The 18,130-nt window shown below is 34.6% G+C and overlaps 1 protein-coding gene across 3 annotated transcripts in view; it reads right to left on the minus strand.

Moving 5' to 3' along the window:
* FOCAD (focadhesin) overlaps positions 1-18,130 on the minus strand; it is a 312,911-nt gene that overhangs the window by 152,741 nt on the left and 142,040 nt on the right. For all 3 annotated transcript variants that reach the window (XM_047767584.1, XM_047767582.1, XM_047767583.1), the window contains 4 exons: positions 15,795-15,899; positions 15,284-15,385; positions 14,630-14,760; positions 12,640-12,766 (listed from right to left, as the gene is read on the minus strand). In XM_047767584.1, the coding sequence (XP_047623540.1) occupies positions 12,640-12,766; positions 14,630-14,760; positions 15,284-15,385; positions 15,795-15,899 (465 nt within the window). The remainder of the gene's footprint in view (positions 1-12,639; positions 12,767-14,629; positions 14,761-15,283; positions 15,386-15,794; positions 15,900-18,130) is intronic.

Consider the following 18,130-nt stretch of genomic DNA (forward strand, 5'->3'; position numbering starts at 1 on the left):
AGTAACATTAAAATAAGGGACACACTTGCAAGACCACCTGGGTCAGGCAGATAATGTAGCTCTAAAAGCCAACGGAAGTGTGGCAAATTAAAGCACACACTCCTCCAGAGGAAGCTATTAAATGCTACTTAGTACACAGTCATCCTTGCCATGTGGAAAAACAGACCAGGTATTGCAAAATTTTCCTCTCTTTATTTTTCTTTTTAAAAAATTTTTTAAAAAACATTTTATTGAAGTATAGTTGATCTAAAATGTTGTAGTAATTTCTGCTGTATAATAAAGTGATTCAATTACATGTATACACACATTCATTCTTTTTCAAATTCTTTTCCCATATAGATTACCGCAGAATATTGGGTAGAGTTCTCTGTGCTATACAGCAGGTCCCCACTGGCCAATGATTTCATATACCTCAGTGTGCATATCCCAATCCCAAACCCCTGATCCATCCTGTGGATACTTGCATTTGTTGTTGTTGTTGTTGTTGTTTTAAATTTTATTTTATTTAATCATAGTTGATTTACAATATTGTGTTAGTTTCTGTTAAACAGAGAAGTGATTTTTATTTTAATTAATATTAGAATTAATTTAAAATATTAATCCTATGTTAGTCAAAGGAAACAGGCCATAAGTTAACAAACTTTGATTTATATAAAAGTCAGTGGTTTTATAAAGACAAATATCCTAGGTATGGCAAACACTAAACCATTCAGGATTGTTACTGATTACAGGTCAAAAATGACATCTATTAAGACAAGGGCTGGCAATCTACCAAAGACAGATGACACAATCATTCTCAGTGGCAAGGCAAAAATGCCCCAGAAAAAGTTAGAGAGAAAAAGTTTGTTCAAGCAGCTCCTGTTTCCTCTTTCCCAGCTAGCCTCCTATATGACAGGATATATTCTATGGTATTCTTATTCTTCAATGGCTATCCAGATCATGTACATTTTAGTAAGAATGAAGGTAATAGTTACTAATACTTCAGTGACAATGCCTACCTAGGAGAATATGCATTATTTGGAGAAAGCAGAAAAAAGATATATGGTGATGAGTTATAAAACATCTGCTTTGGAAAACAATCTGGTGGCTACTAAAATGGTTAAACATAGAGTTGTAATATCCAGCAATTTCACTCATAGATATATACTCCCCCAAAATGAAATATATGTCCACACAAGAACTTGAACATGAATGTTCACAGCCGCATTATTCTTAACAGCCAAAAAGTGGAAACAACTCAATGTCCATCAACTGATAAATGGATAAATATGGTATAGGCATTCAAAGGAGTAAAATATTGATATAGGCTATGACAAGGATGAATCTTGAAAACATTACACCAAGTAAAAAGCCAGTCACAAAGGTCACATATAGTATGATTTCATTTACATGAAATGTCCTAAATAGGCAAATATGTACAGATATAAAACAGATTAGCATTTCCCTACGGCTGGGGATGTGTAGGGGGTGGTGTTTCTTTTGCGGGTAATGAAAATGTTTTAAAATTGATTGTGATGATGGATACACAACTCTGAATATTCAAAAAATGGTTGAACTGTATGCAATAAATGGATGAGTTGGATAGTATGTGAATTATATCTCTATACTACTGTTTACATAAAAAGAAAGAAAATTAAAAGTATTGGTGATCCACAGTAACTCTTTCTTCTAGTCCCAAATATTCTTTCCTCTGCCACCTGAAGTAGTTGGCTGAGGTTTAGAGAAGTATTCTGTTGATGTCATATCTCTCCTCTGCACTATTTCTTAATTTTGAATACATTTAGTATACTAAGCACAGTGTTCTCCCCTGAGCTCTTAGAAAATGTCTCATAAATCTTTATAACCAGAGAGTCTTGAGCAGCCTGGCTTAAGTTTTTAATATTTGTATTTTAGGGTTGATGCTTTTGGGGTCCTGCCCATGGAATCTATGCACAACATTCACTGTTGCAGTGGACACAGGGTTGAGGGGAAACTGGGCCATTTCCTTTCTCCTGCTCTCCTCACCATGTCTACTCATGAGAGAATGAACAGATGAAAACTTGGCAGAACACTATTGAAAGGCTGCCAACCCTTCCTCTAGAACATCATCTGGAACAGGCAAAACTTTATGAGATTATGAGATAAATAGGCTCCCTTTTACTCTTTCAAGTCATAAATCCATGAAGCGAAACAATCACAACATTTTTTTAAGTATAAAATAACAGCAAAAAAAAAATGTATTTAAATATGACCACTAGTCAACAAGATGAATTTCAAAAACATCTTCTTAAAGAACTCATAATAACAGGACAAATATGACTTAAATATAAACTTAAGAAAAATATATTTGTAAATCAATGATACTCTAATAAAAAATTTTAAAAATATATACTTTTTATTACTACTACTTGAAAGTCAATAATGGATTAAGCCACCACTACCTCTCTTTAATTAACAATTCTTCAAAGGCCAAAAGCTAAGCCCATGTGGGGCAAATTCACTGTGAGGAAAGAATATTCATTTTAGACCTTTCCTTTCCTTGTAAGCTTGGGCATAAGGAACTCTGGGTTGCTGGTAACAAGCAGAATGATCATAAGAAGAAGAAACGCAGCCCCAGAATCAATGAAGTGGTGATATATAATTGAACTGTTTCCTCTGATAACAAATAATACTGCCAGAAAGTTGGGTACAAACTGCTACATCATCTCTCTCTCTCTCATGCTCAAGTAAACATGGAAAGCTACTAAAAAAAGGAAGCTTTAATAAGATCATAAAAATTTCCATAGGATTCTGTAGTATTTAGTTCAAGAAAATAAAGCAAAAGAAAGGGAAAAACCTGGGAGTTCCCATTGTGGGCCAGCAGTAGCAAACACGACTAGGATCCATGAGGATGCAGGTTCAATCCCTGGCCTCGCTAAGTGGGTTACGGATCCAGCGTTGCCATGATCTGTGGTGTAGATTGGAGACACAGCTTGGATCTTGTGCTGCTGTGGCCATGGCCGTACTCTGATTGGACCCCTAGCCTGTGAACTTCCATATGCCATGGGTGTGGCAGAAATAGAAAGGAAGTAAGGAAGGAAAAGACAGAGAGAGAGAGAGAGAAAAAGAGAGAGAGAGAGAGAGAGAAAGAAAGAAAAAGAGAAAAGAAAGGAAGGAAGAGAGAGAGGAGGGAAGAAGAGAGAAGGAAGAAAGATGGGAAAACCTTTATATATGTAATTATTTCTTAGACTAATTATAAATATAGAGAGAAGAAATGGGAAACAACTTTAAAATTCAATCAAAAATGAATTATTTTATTACATATGATACTTTCACACAACGGAAAATAAGCTATTAAAACTTGTAGCAACATCAAAAATCTTTCTAGCAAATTGTACGGTAAATGGAAAATATGTAAAGTGTTAAAAAAAATCTATGTAAAGAAAACATAATGGAAAGAGAAATGGAAAAATCAAAATGGTTTTGTGAGACACTGATGAGGGATACTATTTTTTTTCATTATCCAAAGAAAATGTGATGCCATAAAAACCTAAAGTCTTTAAAAGTAGTATAGAAACACCTCAACACATCTTCAAGATATAAAATTTAACAAGTAATCCATAAAACACTAAAAGTGATTATATCTTGGTTCAAATATCTTTTTCACTCTATGAAAAGCCTAAATAATTTAAAATCTTATGCATTAGACTATCACAAAGGAAATTTAATGCTCACAAAAATATTTCTCCAATAATACCATAAGGTCAACTGAACACAAACATGACTAACAAAAACACAATGATAGTTTATGAGTTACTTCTCAATAAAGCTGTGTTTAAAAATAAAACTCAGAGTTCCTGTCGTGGCGCGGTGGTTAACGAATCCGACTAGGAACCATGAGGTTGCGGGTTTGATCCCTGGCCTTGCTCAGTGGGTTAAGGATCCAGCGTTGCTGTGAGCTATGGTATAGGTTGCAGATGCTGCTGAGATCCCGTGTTGCTGTGGCTCTGGCATAGGCTGGTGGCTACAGCTCCGATTAGGCCCCTAGCCTGGGAATCTCCATATTTTGCAGGAGCGGCCCTAGAAAAGTCAAACAGACAAAAACTAACTAAATAAATAAATAAAATAAAAATAAAACTTAGTAGTTAACACATAGACTGAATTCAGGCAGACTGGGTTTGAATCCTGGTTCTAAAATATTTTAGCTGGATGAATTTTACGCTTACTACTATTAGTAAAACATGTCTGATAGTTTTCCAGCTGAAAGCACTCTGCTAATTTCATAGAAAAACAAAGAAAATTTGCATTTGGACAAAACAGAGAAGTTGAACATATGCCTTTATCTGATACTTCATATCGCTTGATAAGCTCCCTTTGTAGTAAAAGCCCCCCTGCCAAAAGCTCTTGACTTCCCAGTTTTCTTTACTTAGAAGTATGAAGACAAAATTGTTTTACCAATCCTTTCTATAGGAATGAAATGTAACTTGCTCATCAGGGAACTTAAAAAGCAATGAAGACAAGAACACAGAAAGGAATTGAAAAGACATTTCTCCAAACGAGTGCCAATAAACACAGGAAAAAAAATGCTCAATATCATTACTCATCAGGGGAATGCAAATCAAAGCCACATGAGATACCACTTTATACTCACTAGGAAGAATACAGTTTAAAAAAAATCAGATCCCAACAAGCATTGTTGTGGATAGGGAGAAATTAGAACCATCATAAACTGCTGGTGTGACTGTAAAATGGCACAGCCACTTTGGAAAACAGTTCTGGAGGTTCTTTAAATAGTTAAACTTAGGGTAATCATATAATCCAGCAATCTTATTCCTAGGTGCATACCCCTCAAAAATGAAAACATGTATCTATGCAAAAACCTGTACACAAATATTCGAAGCAGCATTATTCATAATAGCCAGAGAGCAGCAAAATTCCAAATGCCATCAACTGATCAGAGGATAAATGAAAAGTAACATAGTCAAATGGGATATTATTCAATTATAAAAAGAAATGAAGTATTAATACATGTTACAACATTGACAAACCTTCTAAGTATGTTAAGTAAAAGAAGCCAGTCACAAAAGAAAATAGATTGTTCTCATTCAGATTTCTTTCAATCTCTCACTAGAAACCAAGATAAATGATTAAGCAGCAGTAACGGTAGGCTTAATCTGACCTCACCAAGGAAAAATGAATTTCATGATTATAACTTTCAAAACTGAAGAATTAGTTGTCTACCTCAGGAAAAAAGAGCTCAACTCATTAGCAAGGAAGGGAAAGTCCAGCAAAGCTAATTTTGTATGGTTTTCCAACTGAGGTATTTTCTTAAAGATAGGGTTATTCAATTTACTCTCTTATTGGTTTTTAAAAGTTCATTGTTTTAGGGTATCTTCCTAAATTCTTAATTATATTTGATAGTCAAGGATCTAAAGAGAAGTGGATAGAGAAATCACTACCAAATGCTTCTGGGAAATAGATTTATAACTATGCTGAATATTTTCATTCTTGAAACTCTTGGCAGCCATCAATGCTTCACACATGATAGCAATTAGAAGAAAATAAATAGCCTCATAGAATGCATGCTGGCTTCTATGGATAACATGCTGGCAAAAACTCAAAAGATTAGCCCAAAATTAGTAAATGTGGCCTGGCAAGGGCCATCAAGTTGAGTATATTTTACAATTTTAACACACATCACAGTACATAACAGCAGCAGCTCCACAAATAATGAACACAAACACAAAAAGCTTGGAAAGGCTTAAGCAAAACAGAAAGATACGTTACTACTGTCAAGTCTCATCAAGGGGAAATAGATTATTTTTACGTATTTAGATGAACATGAAGTTATTCATTACCAAGCATAAGAAAAGAATATTTTTACTGCCAAAATAAACAGTGAAGCAGTCAGTTGCAGCAAATTCCACAACTTCAGACATGTACAATATCTATAATGAAAACATGGTAAAAATAACATTTGTTCACATCTAGTAAGCATCAGCGAAATAGTGGGTTCATCCTCTTCTATACAGAAATAGAGATGAAAAATAAGGGATAAGGAAATAAATATTATTTATAATAAAATGAAGTTAACTCATCATTGGTATTGTTTTTCGATTTAGTAATGCCCATCTTACCACAAAAAGGATTTAATGGGGCTAGCATCAATTTGTTAGAAGGACAATGTATTAAATTCTTATCTCATATGCAAGATTTCAGCCGAAGTTTCTTGAAAGTGAATTAAAATATTATATGGGATTTGGATTTCATAACATTAGAAGATAGAGGGGCTGGGGAGAGAGAAATACAATTAGAAAGAGAAATGTCTTTAACCAAACAAAGGAAAGGAGTATTGAGGTACCAAAAAAGACACAGGCTTTATTAAATAAAATACTCAGACATGATGCCTCAATTCCTCTAGAGGACAATGGAATGTTATAAAGGTAGTTGCCGCAGAATGAATGTGTGTACCCACCCCACTAAATTCATATGTTGAAATCCTAATCTCTAAGGTGGTGGTCTTAGGAGATGGGGTCTTTGGGAGGTGATTAGGTCACAAGGGCAAAGCCATCTTGCCTGGGATTAGTGCTCCATAAAAAGACTACAGGGAGCTACCTTGCCACAATGTGAAATTACAACTAGAAGATAGCTGTCTAAAAAGAAAGAAAAAGAAGGAAAGAAAAAAGGGTAAAAAAAACAAAACAAAAAAAGAACAGCTATCAATGAGGAAGACAACTAGCTATGAGTGAAAGTGCCAGTGCATTGAACGTGGACTTCCTAGCCTCCAGAGCTATAAGAAACCAATCTTTGATGTTAATAAACTACTCATATTATAACAATAACACACTGTTATAGCAGTCTGAATGGATTCAGACAGCGATGGTGGGCTCAAAATTACCTTTATGGGGAGTGGTTTGGATTGAGGGAATGGAATTAGGGCTAAATATTCAACAATCCCAAATGAACTCCTTTAAGCACAGAAGAAACAGCAAAGCTGCAGCAATGAAGGGCTAGGATATCATTTAGAAGAGGAAATTAAGTCACTATCATATATCATGTGAGTTTTAAGGGAAAGATTTAAAAACTACTTAGAACCCCCTTGTTCCCGTCATGGCGCAGTGGAAATGAATCCAGCTAGGAAACATGAGATTGTGGGTTTGATCCCTGGCTGCGCTCAGTGGTTTAAGGATCCGGCATTGCCATGAGCTGAGGCATAGGTCACAGACGCAGCTTGAATCTTGCGTTTCTGTGGCTCTGGTATAGGCTGGCAGCTCTAGCTCTGATTAGACCCCTAGCCTGGGAACCTCCATATGCTATGCGTGTGGCCCTAAAAAGAAAAAACAACAACAAAAAATTACTTAGAACCTCCTTGATGGTACTGACTATAACTGATTTTTTTAGGAGCAAGTTTGACATTTAAAGAGCACCTATGTGAGCAGATATTACACTAGGTCTTTTTTGTGTGTTATTCCATCTTATCCTCATTGAAGAAATGAAGCTCAAAGAAGTTAAGTAAATTAATCAAAGGACACAGCAAATAACTGATATACCAGGTACAGTCCCATGATTGCCTAAAAAAAAGATTCTTTCTACCATAGCTGACAACATTTTTTTATATCTCTAGTACTAACTACAGTTAATGATGTCATCTTAGAGAAATGAAATGAGGAAAATCACTTCTTATGAGTTAATAAGCATCTATAGAAAACAGAGCCTTATAGCACAGTAGAGAATGAGTGCAGAACACATGGAATTATAGACACAGTAAGACAAAATTACTATTTCTTAGGAAAAAAATTTCTGAAACAAGTTGATTTCTGTTTGGAAAAAATGATGAAAAGGAAATACTCCTAAACGGTTAACAGTGATCACTTTCTGAAGGCGAAAGTATAGAATGATTTCATCTCTCAAAGCTTCTGTTACAAACTTATTCAAAAATAAATATTAGCATTCTGGTTGTGGTACAGTGGAAACAAATACAACTATCAACCTTGACGCTGCAGGTTTAATCCCTGGCCTCACTCAGTGGGTTAAGAATCTGGCATTGCCGTGAGCTATGGTGTAGGTCGCAGATATAGCTTGGATCTTGCACTGCTGTGGCTGTGGCATAAGCCGGCAGCTGTAGCTCCAATCTGACCCCTAGCCTGGGAACTTCCATATGCCATAGGTGTGGCCCTAAAAAGCCAAAAAAAAGGCAAAAATAAATAAATCAATGTAATTATTTATTATGGAAGTAATATCATCATTAAAGTGATACTTTCCATTTCCAGATGGATTGAACCACCAAAAACAAAAGTCCTTGGTTACATGGAGCACTTTCCTGCTGTAATAGTACTCTGCTATGAAACCCTAAAAACTTACCAACTACTGGGCACACGGTCTGAAAGAACTATCCTTAGTTCTTTCATTTCCTGAACAGTGATATTTACTGCCTGCTAAAACAATTGTTGACCTAAAAGAACATTACTCTCATACCAGATTCTTAGTAAACATCTAACCTCCTTCTGAGGTTTACCTTCCTCATCTATAAGATGGTGCTATTGCTTTAATCCCTATGTTGAAGAATTGTTGAGGAACATAAATGAAAAGTGCTTACTTAGTACAGGGGTGTGAACATATATTCACTAAATAGAGTCAATGCTTGTATGATTATATTATATTCATTATCATCATATTAACCATAATTACCAAACGGTAAGCGAATTCTACTTCTTAGTCTCATTTACTAAAGAACAACAATTGTACAGGTATGTTCACTGGGTCAGAAAACCTGGTTAGGAAAGAAACAAGATGGCAGAGTAGGAGAATGAACACATTCTCCCCCCATGAACACATATCAAAAAATGTATCAATATATGAAAGAATTCTCACTGAAATCCAACTGGGAACTGGCATAAGGACTCCCATACAAACAAGGCTATGAGAAAAAATCCACATGGAGTCAGGTGGTAAAGGAAGGAGTGATTAGGACAGGACCTCAGAGGAAAAAAGGAGATTATACAGGAAGATACCTCCCCTGTGGAGTAAGTAGTTTGAGCCATAATTTGATCTACATCTCAGTCTTGGGGTTAGGCACAGGAAAGACAAGCCCTCTGGGCTGGTTATAGCATTGTTGTGACTAACAGAAGGGCTGTGAGGAGCATGGGAACATTAGCTTGCTTTTGAGGCAGGATGTCAGGGAGGGGGGTCTTGAAGACTGTTTCAGTGGCTGTGCAGTTTCCTGCAACTGCCCAACAGTGAGCCCCAGCCTGAGTGCAGCAAATAATAAAATGGCAATGAGTACACACTTCTCAGTAATTACTTTAAATGTCAATGGACTAAATGCTCCAATCAAAACACATAGAGTAGCTGATTGAATTAAAAAAAAACAAGACTTGTCTATATGTTGCTTACAACAGACTCAGTTCAGAGTAAAAGACACACACAGTGAGAATGAGAGGATGGAAAAAGATAATTCATGAAATTGGAAACAACAAGAAAGTGGGGTAGTAATATTCATATCAGACAAAACAGACTTTAAAACAAAGTCTATGACAAAAGACAAAGAAGGTCATCATATAATGATAAATGGATTAATATAAGAGAGTATTATACTTGTTAATATATAGTCACCCAATAAATAAAGTAAATATTAACAGACGTAAAGGGAGAAATTGACAATAAAACAATAATAAAAAGGAACTTTAACACTCCATTTACAACAATGGACACATTATCTACACAGAAAATCAATAAGGTAACAAGAGTCTTAAAAGACACAATAAACCAGTTGGACGTAATAGATATCTGCAGGACATTTCATCCCAAAGGAGCAGGATCCACATTCTTTTTCAGTGTACATGGAACATTCTCCAGGAGAGATCAAATGCTAGGCCACAAAATAACTCTCAAAAAACTCAAGAGGACAGAAATTATCAAGCTTTTTTTTTTCTGATCACAATGGTATAGAACTAGAAATTAATTACAGAAAGAAAAATGTGAAAATTACAAACACCTAGAGACTATACAACATGCTGCTAAAAAAACAATGGTCAATGAAGAAATCAAAAGGAAATCAGAAAATATCTCAAGACAACTGAAAATGGAAACACAATTTTCCAAAATCTATGGGAGGCCACAAAAGCAATTCTAAGAGGGACGTTAAGAGCAACATAGGCCTTTCTCAGGAAAAGAAAAATCTAAAATAAACAACTTAACCTACCACCTAAAGGAATTAAAAAAGAAGAACAAACAAAGCCCAAAGTCAGCAGAGGAAAGAATTAATAAACATTAGAGAGGAAATAAATAAAATAGAGACCTAAAGACAGTAGAGACCTAAAGCCAGGAGCTTCATTAGCTAGACTCATGAAGAAGAAAAGAGAAGACCAAAGTAAATAAAATAAGAATTAGAGAAGAGAAACAAAAATTGATATCAACAGAGATACAAAAATCTTAAGAAAATATTATGAATATTTATGTGAACAAATTGGAAATCTAGAAGAAATTAATACATTTCTAGAAATAAGCAACATGAAAAGACTGAATCAGAAAGAAACAGACAATCTGCACAGACTGATCAGTAGTAGTGAAATTGAATTTGTAAAAATTTTTAAAAAAGTTCCCAACAAACAAAAGTCCAGAAGGCTTCACAGGGGAATTCTACCAAACATATAAAGAAGAGCTAATACCTATCCTCAAACCATTCCAAAGAACTGAGGAAGATGGAACACTCATAAAATCATTCTACAAGGCCACCATTACCCTGATATCAAAACTAGACAAAGACACTACAAATAAAAAACAAAACAAATTCACGTCCATTTCTTTGATAAATGTAGATGCAGAAATTGTGGTACCATAAGGCAAGGATCTAGCATTGCCACAGTTGTGGTGCAGGTTGCAACTGTAGTGCAGATTCTATCCCTGGCTGGGGAACTTCCACATGCTGCAGGTGCAGCCAAGAAAACAAAAGTCCTCAACTAAATAACAGCAAACCAAATCCAATTATCTATGTAAACGATCTTGCGTCATGACTGAGTAGGATTTATTCCAGGGATGTGAGGATGGTTCAATATTTGCAAATCAACCAATCTTGCACAACATGTTAACAAGAAGAAAGAATAAAATTACATCATGATCTCTATAGATGCAGAAAAAGCATTTGATAAAATTCAATATTCATTCATGATTTTAAAAAACTCTCGGAGTTCCTGTCGTGGCTCAGTGGTTAACAAATCCGACTAGGAACCATGAGGTTGAGGGTTGGATTCCTGGCCTTGCTCAGTGGGTTAAGGATCCTGCGTTGCCATGGCTCTGGTGTAGGCCGGTGGCTATAGCTCCAATTCGACCCCTAGCCTGGGAACCTCCATGTGCCACGGGGGCGGCCCAAGAAATGGCAAAAAGACAAAAAAATAAAATAAAAATAAATAAAAAACTCTCAACAAAGTTGTCATAGAAGGAAGAAATCTCAACATATAAAGGCCAATTATTATGAATCCACAGCTAACATCACATTCAATGTGAAGTGGTGAAAAGCTGAAAGCCTTTCCTCTAAGTCAACAAGTGAATGGATAGAGAAGATATGGTATATACATACATACAATGGAATATTAATCAGCCATAAAATAGAATGAAATTCTGCCATTTGTAACAATGTGTATGGACATAGAGAGTATTATGCTTAGTGAAATACATCAGACAGAGAAAGATAAATAAACTATGTTATCACCTATATGTGCCATCTGAAAGCTAAAACAAACAAATGTTTATGTAACAAAACAGAAACAGACTCATACTCACAGATATGGGGAACAAATTAGTGGTTACCAGCAGGGAGAAGCAAGGCAGTAGGGGTGAGATAAAGGAATGGGATTAAGTGATTAACTACTATGTATAAAATAAATAAGCAACAAGAATATACTGTACAGCACAGAGAAATACAGCCTTGATTTTTAAATAACTTTAAATTGAGTATAATCCATAAAAATATTGAATCACTGTTATATACCTGAAATTAACATATTATAAATCAAATATATTTCTATTAAAAAATAATAAAGAGCTCATAAAACTGCATAAAAAAATTTTTAACAACAAAAAAAACCTTTTGTTAGCTTGATGAATGATCTTTGATATAATTACCACATTTCTCTGAAACATTAAAGATTCTCTTTGCTGTGCAATATAGTTTTAGGAGCAAAGTTCAGAAAATGATTTAGAGACTCGAATCCCTCCTATCCAGTCTGATCACAAGGAAAGAAGGGATCCTTTGCCAATCTTCAAGGCAATGATAATTTTTGCTGGCTATAAAACTGCCACTGGCCCATGTCAATTTCCTTACCTCATCTGCTTCTAAGGCTCTCCAATCATGAAACCAAGAAACAAATATACTGAAGAGTTCTCCTATAAGCATAACTCTCCCTTCTATATCAACCAAAATAGATAAGAACAAGGAAAAAAACCTAAAGTCTGATTTTTTTTTTTAAGCCTTTAGAGTATGTCTACATGACCAGATGTTTCAAGATTCCCCTCTACAAAGAATTTGTAAAGCTGAAGATCTTGCTTCACTCTTCTGAACAAATATCTCTGGGAATTAACACTCCAACTCCCAGTTACTTGAATCTAATCTTATATCTTTGTCACTAGAATATCTTATAAATTATTTTCTTCTCTATTATACAAAACAAAACAAAAAAAACCCACCTCAGCTTGGCAGAGTGCATGAAGACCTTGTAATACCAAGGCTGCTGGAGTAGCTTGGTCAGGCTTGGTGCATTCATTCAACACCTGGGAAATAGCTGCCAACATATCTGCACCATGCTGATATGGCCTACAAGAAATGAGAGTTTAGACACAAGGTTAAAGTCAAAGAGCTATATTAATTCTTCAAGTTCCTTTGCCTAAACAAAAAAACATTAATGCTTTCCTTTAACACTTGTGCCTATTAAACATTGACTCTCAAATAATACCAGGTGTTTTTCTTCAAAGATTTGCATCTTTGTTATTTCTGCTATAACTTAAGCCTCCTTTTTTACGCAGAAATATTACCTCCCCAAAAGACACTGCTTATCAGATTTTATTATCTGTGAATCATAAATCCTATTATCTGAAGTTACAAAAACTCAAGCCTAAAATAATGGTGAAAAGAACCAACTTACCTTACTGAGATTATCAGTAAAACAAAGGAGGGATTTGAGATTAGAAGACTACAGCAGTGATATATATGAAGATGGTTATGTCTATCACAATAATGATTAAAACAATGATAAAAATAATAATAATAATATGAATTATAACTGAGTACCTATCTCATGCCAGATACTATGCTGGCTTCACTCATTCATCCCTCTCTCCTTCCTTTCTTCTCTATCCCCCATATGTTGTGCTATCCGCAGAATGCTTTTAACTTCATAAATGCTCAGGTCCATACTCTGCATTCCTTGTAACCCCTCAGTGATATAATACTTTTCTTTACATAACAAATTATCAATTGAAAAAAATGCCTGACTGAATTCTATTGCTTCACTGTCCACCAAATGGAAATCATTTAACAAAATTGGAAAAATCTGATGGAATTTGAGGTGGTAAGTGAAAGATATACTGAATACATTTCAACAGACTCCGATTTGGTCTGATATTTAACCTCTTCTGAGCCTTAGCTCTAAGTACGTAAAATTAAAATGTCAGCTTTCATCTCTATTTTTTTTTTTTCCATCCAAATACCTCAAGAGAATCTAAACTCTCAGGTTTTGGGTTACATACATAACTTTTAGACTAAGGTCTTTTTTGTGTTGCCAAAAAGCTGAAGCTTAGAAAAGAGGCAGAACTGCTGAGACTTAGATACATTCTGATCCAAGATTTTACTTGAAACAGGAATCATCCACATCATCAGCATCTCGGCCAACTTACTCATTGCATCATTTCAGGAAGTACCATTCACAGTGTCATCATTGACAAAAGTAACAATAACACTTTAAGAATTCTGCATTGCAGTGGCCTGATCGACATATTGAACTGCAGGATTATAACCCATATCGAATCTATTTCCTCCACAAAGATTTTGGCCTTATCCTAATTCAAGAAAACAGAAATCTGGCAAAGTGAAGCTTTGCTTAGTGTTATTTCAGTCTTGTCACCCCCTGCCTATTTATTAACCATAATTCAAACAGCAGAGTCATCTCTCTAATATCTTCATGTATTCCTTAACCTTAGAGCATACACAGGAATTTAAGATGATTTCCTTCCTTGTAATAACTACTAAAAATTAATTCCATGCAATGAGTCACAACAAGGCCTTCCCTATTAAAACTCATTACAAAAATCAAGCACATCGTATGAAGAATATAAAAAAAGAAAAGTTCCACTGCTTAGATTTTAGGAATTTATAAACAGAAAAATAGAAAATATAAAATCATATGTTTTATTACAATACTAAATAATTACCCAGAAACGGGTATAAAAATCCTATAAACATAGATATATGACTAGATCTGAAATGAAAAAACATGCTTGCTTCTCAAAGTTATTGCCTGTTAATATGAAATTTTATAATCAGAAAACTTGATTTAAATATTACTTTATTCCTACTCAAATATCCTCTGCCCATATTTCTTAAATTCTTGCTTGCAATTAGAAAATTAAAAGCAAAATAATATATCATGATATACATTCCCCATTGTTAAGCACATCTTACCTTTGCTTACATATATCTCTGATTGACGCTGCTTTAGCAATCAGTTTCTCCCACTGGACCTCCTTGCCCACAGACAGAGAGGGCACGTCAGACAAGGCCATGAAACGCTGCAGTTCAGGATAGACACGATCCTAAGGAGGCAATTTCACAAGAAAAGATAATTTCACAATTTGAGTTGAATAATCATTATCTCCTTTTATGCAGCATTTTTACCTCTAAATCTCACATTTGCATTGCAAATTATAATGTATTTCTTCTAATCAGCAAAGAAGAATGCTGTTGTGATTGCTAGGGATTTTCTTACAGACCCATGTATCGTTCAATTCATAAAACAAGAAAAAAGTGGCTAAATCTCACTGTAATTACGAAGGCTTTAATCACTCATATTTCTATTACTTTCTCCACACAAATGGAAAAATAAATTTCAGAATTAAGGAAACAAGATTATTTTCTATTCTCAATTTCTCTCTTAGAGTCAATCACAACTGACTGCATTACAGGTCAAAACACCATACTAAATCTAAATTTTTCAACACAATCATTGATGCCACTCACTAATATTACTGAATCAAAGCACGGTCATACATAATGTCAGAAATAGTTTTCTTCAGTGAAAGGAACATGCTTAATACTCAGGTATATATATGGACTTACCTGCTTTTCCCACAAAGATGTCAACAAGCGCAAAGTGACAGCTTTTAGTTGTGGAGTGGTTCCAAGAAGTTGGATTACTCGTAGAATTTGTCCTATGCATACCTAGAAAACAATGAAGAAAACTTTGCTTTCATAGTGCAAATGCAGATTACCCTAAGGTTACCAGAAGAACTTAAACCCTTTAGTATAAAATAAAGACTGAAATGGCAGGTTACTACACTACTACCCACATTTTCAGAGGATAAAGATAGCTTTGGGAGGAGCTAACTAGCAATTCTGGGGGGCATACATACCTAATCTCAGAAAAATATCCAATGGGAAAACTTGACTATTGAATGATTTAAAAGAACTAATTCTTTAATATTGTAATAAATCCTCTGGCCCAAAAAAGAAAGTGATAATCAGGGAAAAACTAAGGGCTCAAAATTTCAAATGATAACTAACAAAATTCAATGTGTTATTCATGCTTCCCTTTCTTTTTGCCCCCAAGTAAATTAGTTAATATACAAACCTTGTGAACACCAAGTGTAGGTAAAGTATACAAGATATCATTGTATAACACGGGTTCCAGTGGTCTTCCTAATTTGAACATCAAAACTGGAATCAGATTTGGTACCTAAAATGAATTTAAAGAATATATAAATTATGCCTTCTAAAAAATCAACCTATGAAGTAATAACTATTTAATTTTTCTTGAAAGGAATGCTATGAATATATATAAATGAAAAGGCTAAAAAGGTCAGTTAAGCATTTGTTCTTAATGGTGATTTCGGAGTACCACTAATATTCCATCTCTTTTATAACTACTTGTGAGCCCTTATTCTATCCATGCATACATGTACACATATCATAGGGGTTTTTGATATTAAAAAAATGTTTTCTTAAACAACTATGACATTAACTCTCAGCAATACATAAGTACTAAAGATATACCTTGTCCTAAAAAAGTTTAAAGTTCTAATGAACATATAACACTTAGGATATATAAATAGTAAAATAAAATAACCCCACATAGTGAAATATTTAATTATGTTATTCCAATATAAAATAATTAAAATCAATTGTACTAGAAGTGGGAAGTGGTTAATGAACAAAAATTTCCTTCCAGGTTCACATTTCAATCCCTATGTGTAACACAATAAAATGAGAAGAACCAATTCATTTGTGGACTGAAGACTTAAGAGTAAGAGGTAATATTTCCCAAATACATCTACAGATTCAACACAATCCTTATCAAAATCCCAGCTGGATTGTTTGCAAAAACTAAGAAACTGATCTTTATATTCATATAAAAGCAAGGGACTCCAAATAACCAAAACAATCTAGAAAAAGAACAAAGTTTGAAGATTCTAACTTCCCAATTTCAAAATTTACTATAAAGGTACAATCAAAACAGTGTGGTACTAGAAAAAGTAGAGAAATATGGATCATGAAACAGGACTCAGAGACCAGAAGTAAATTTTCACATTTATATCAAGGGATTTTTGACAAATATGCCAAGAAAATACAATAAGGAAAGAAAAGACTCTTTGAAGAATGGTGCTGGATTTTGACAGCTGTGTATCCACATGCAAAATAATTAATTTATACCCCTTCCTCACACTGCATGTAAAAATTAACTCAGAACAGATTTTAGATCTGAATGTAAGGGCGAAAACTATAAAACTGCTAAAGAAAATGTAGGAGTAAATCTTTGTGTCCTTGGATTAAACAAAGCTTTCTTACATATGACACCAAAAGTATGAACAACAACAACAAAAAATACATTTCTCAAATTAAAAGTATTTGTCCTTTAAAGGACACTATAAAGAAAATGAAAAATCACCCCACAGAATGGAAGAAAACATTTGTAAATCTATATCTAAAGAGAGACATATCTAGAATATACCAAGGATCCTTACAAGTCAATAATGAAAGAACCAATATCCCCCACATTTTTTTTTTTTTTTGCTTTTTAGGGCCACACTTGCAGCATATGGAGGTTCCCAGGCTAGAGGTCTAATCGGAGCTATAGCTGCCGGGCCTGTGCCACATCCACAGCAACATCAGACCTAAGCCAAGTCTGCAACTACACCACAGATCATGGCAACACCGGATACTTAACCCACCGAGTGAGGCCAGGGATTGAACCAGCAACCTCGTGGTTCCTAGTCGGATTAGTTTCTGCTGCACCATGACGAGAACTCCCCCAATATCCCAATTTTAAAAGGGCAAAGGACCTGAATAGATATTTCTCCAAAGATAAATGAATAGCCAATAAACATAGCAAAAGGTACTCAACCAGCATTAGCCATGACATAAAAGCAAATCAAAACCAGAATGTTATGCCACTTCACATCCTATAGGATGGCTTGAAAAGACAGACAACAGGGACCTTTAAACACTGTTAGTGGGAATGGAAAATGATGCAGCCACTTTGGAAAACAGTCTGTTTCTCAATTGGTTAAAGAGAATTACCATATTATCTAGTAATTCTACTTGTAAATACCTACAAAAGAGAAAACATATATCCACGCAAAAACTTGTATGTGAATATTCACAACAGTATAATTGATTTTAACCAAAGAGTTAACTCAAATGTTGATCACCTGATGAAGTAATATATAAAATGTAATATAGCTATATGATAGAGTAATATTCTGCCATTAAAAAAAGAAAAGGAATCAACACTTATGAACCTTGAAAACATCATGTGAGGTAAAAAACATTAGACACAAAATACCATATTTCATATGGTTCTATTTATATAAAATGTCCAGAATAGGCAAATCTACAGAAACAGAAAGTAATTTCTTAGGATTGGGGAGGTGCAGGAGAAAATAAGGAGTGATTGCTAATGAATACAAT

This window comes from Phacochoerus africanus, chromosome 2 (genome assembly GCF_016906955.1).
Source record: "Phacochoerus africanus isolate WHEZ1 chromosome 2, ROS_Pafr_v1, whole genome shotgun sequence".
NCBI lineage: Eukaryota > Metazoa > Chordata > Mammalia > Artiodactyla > Suidae > Phacochoerus > Phacochoerus africanus.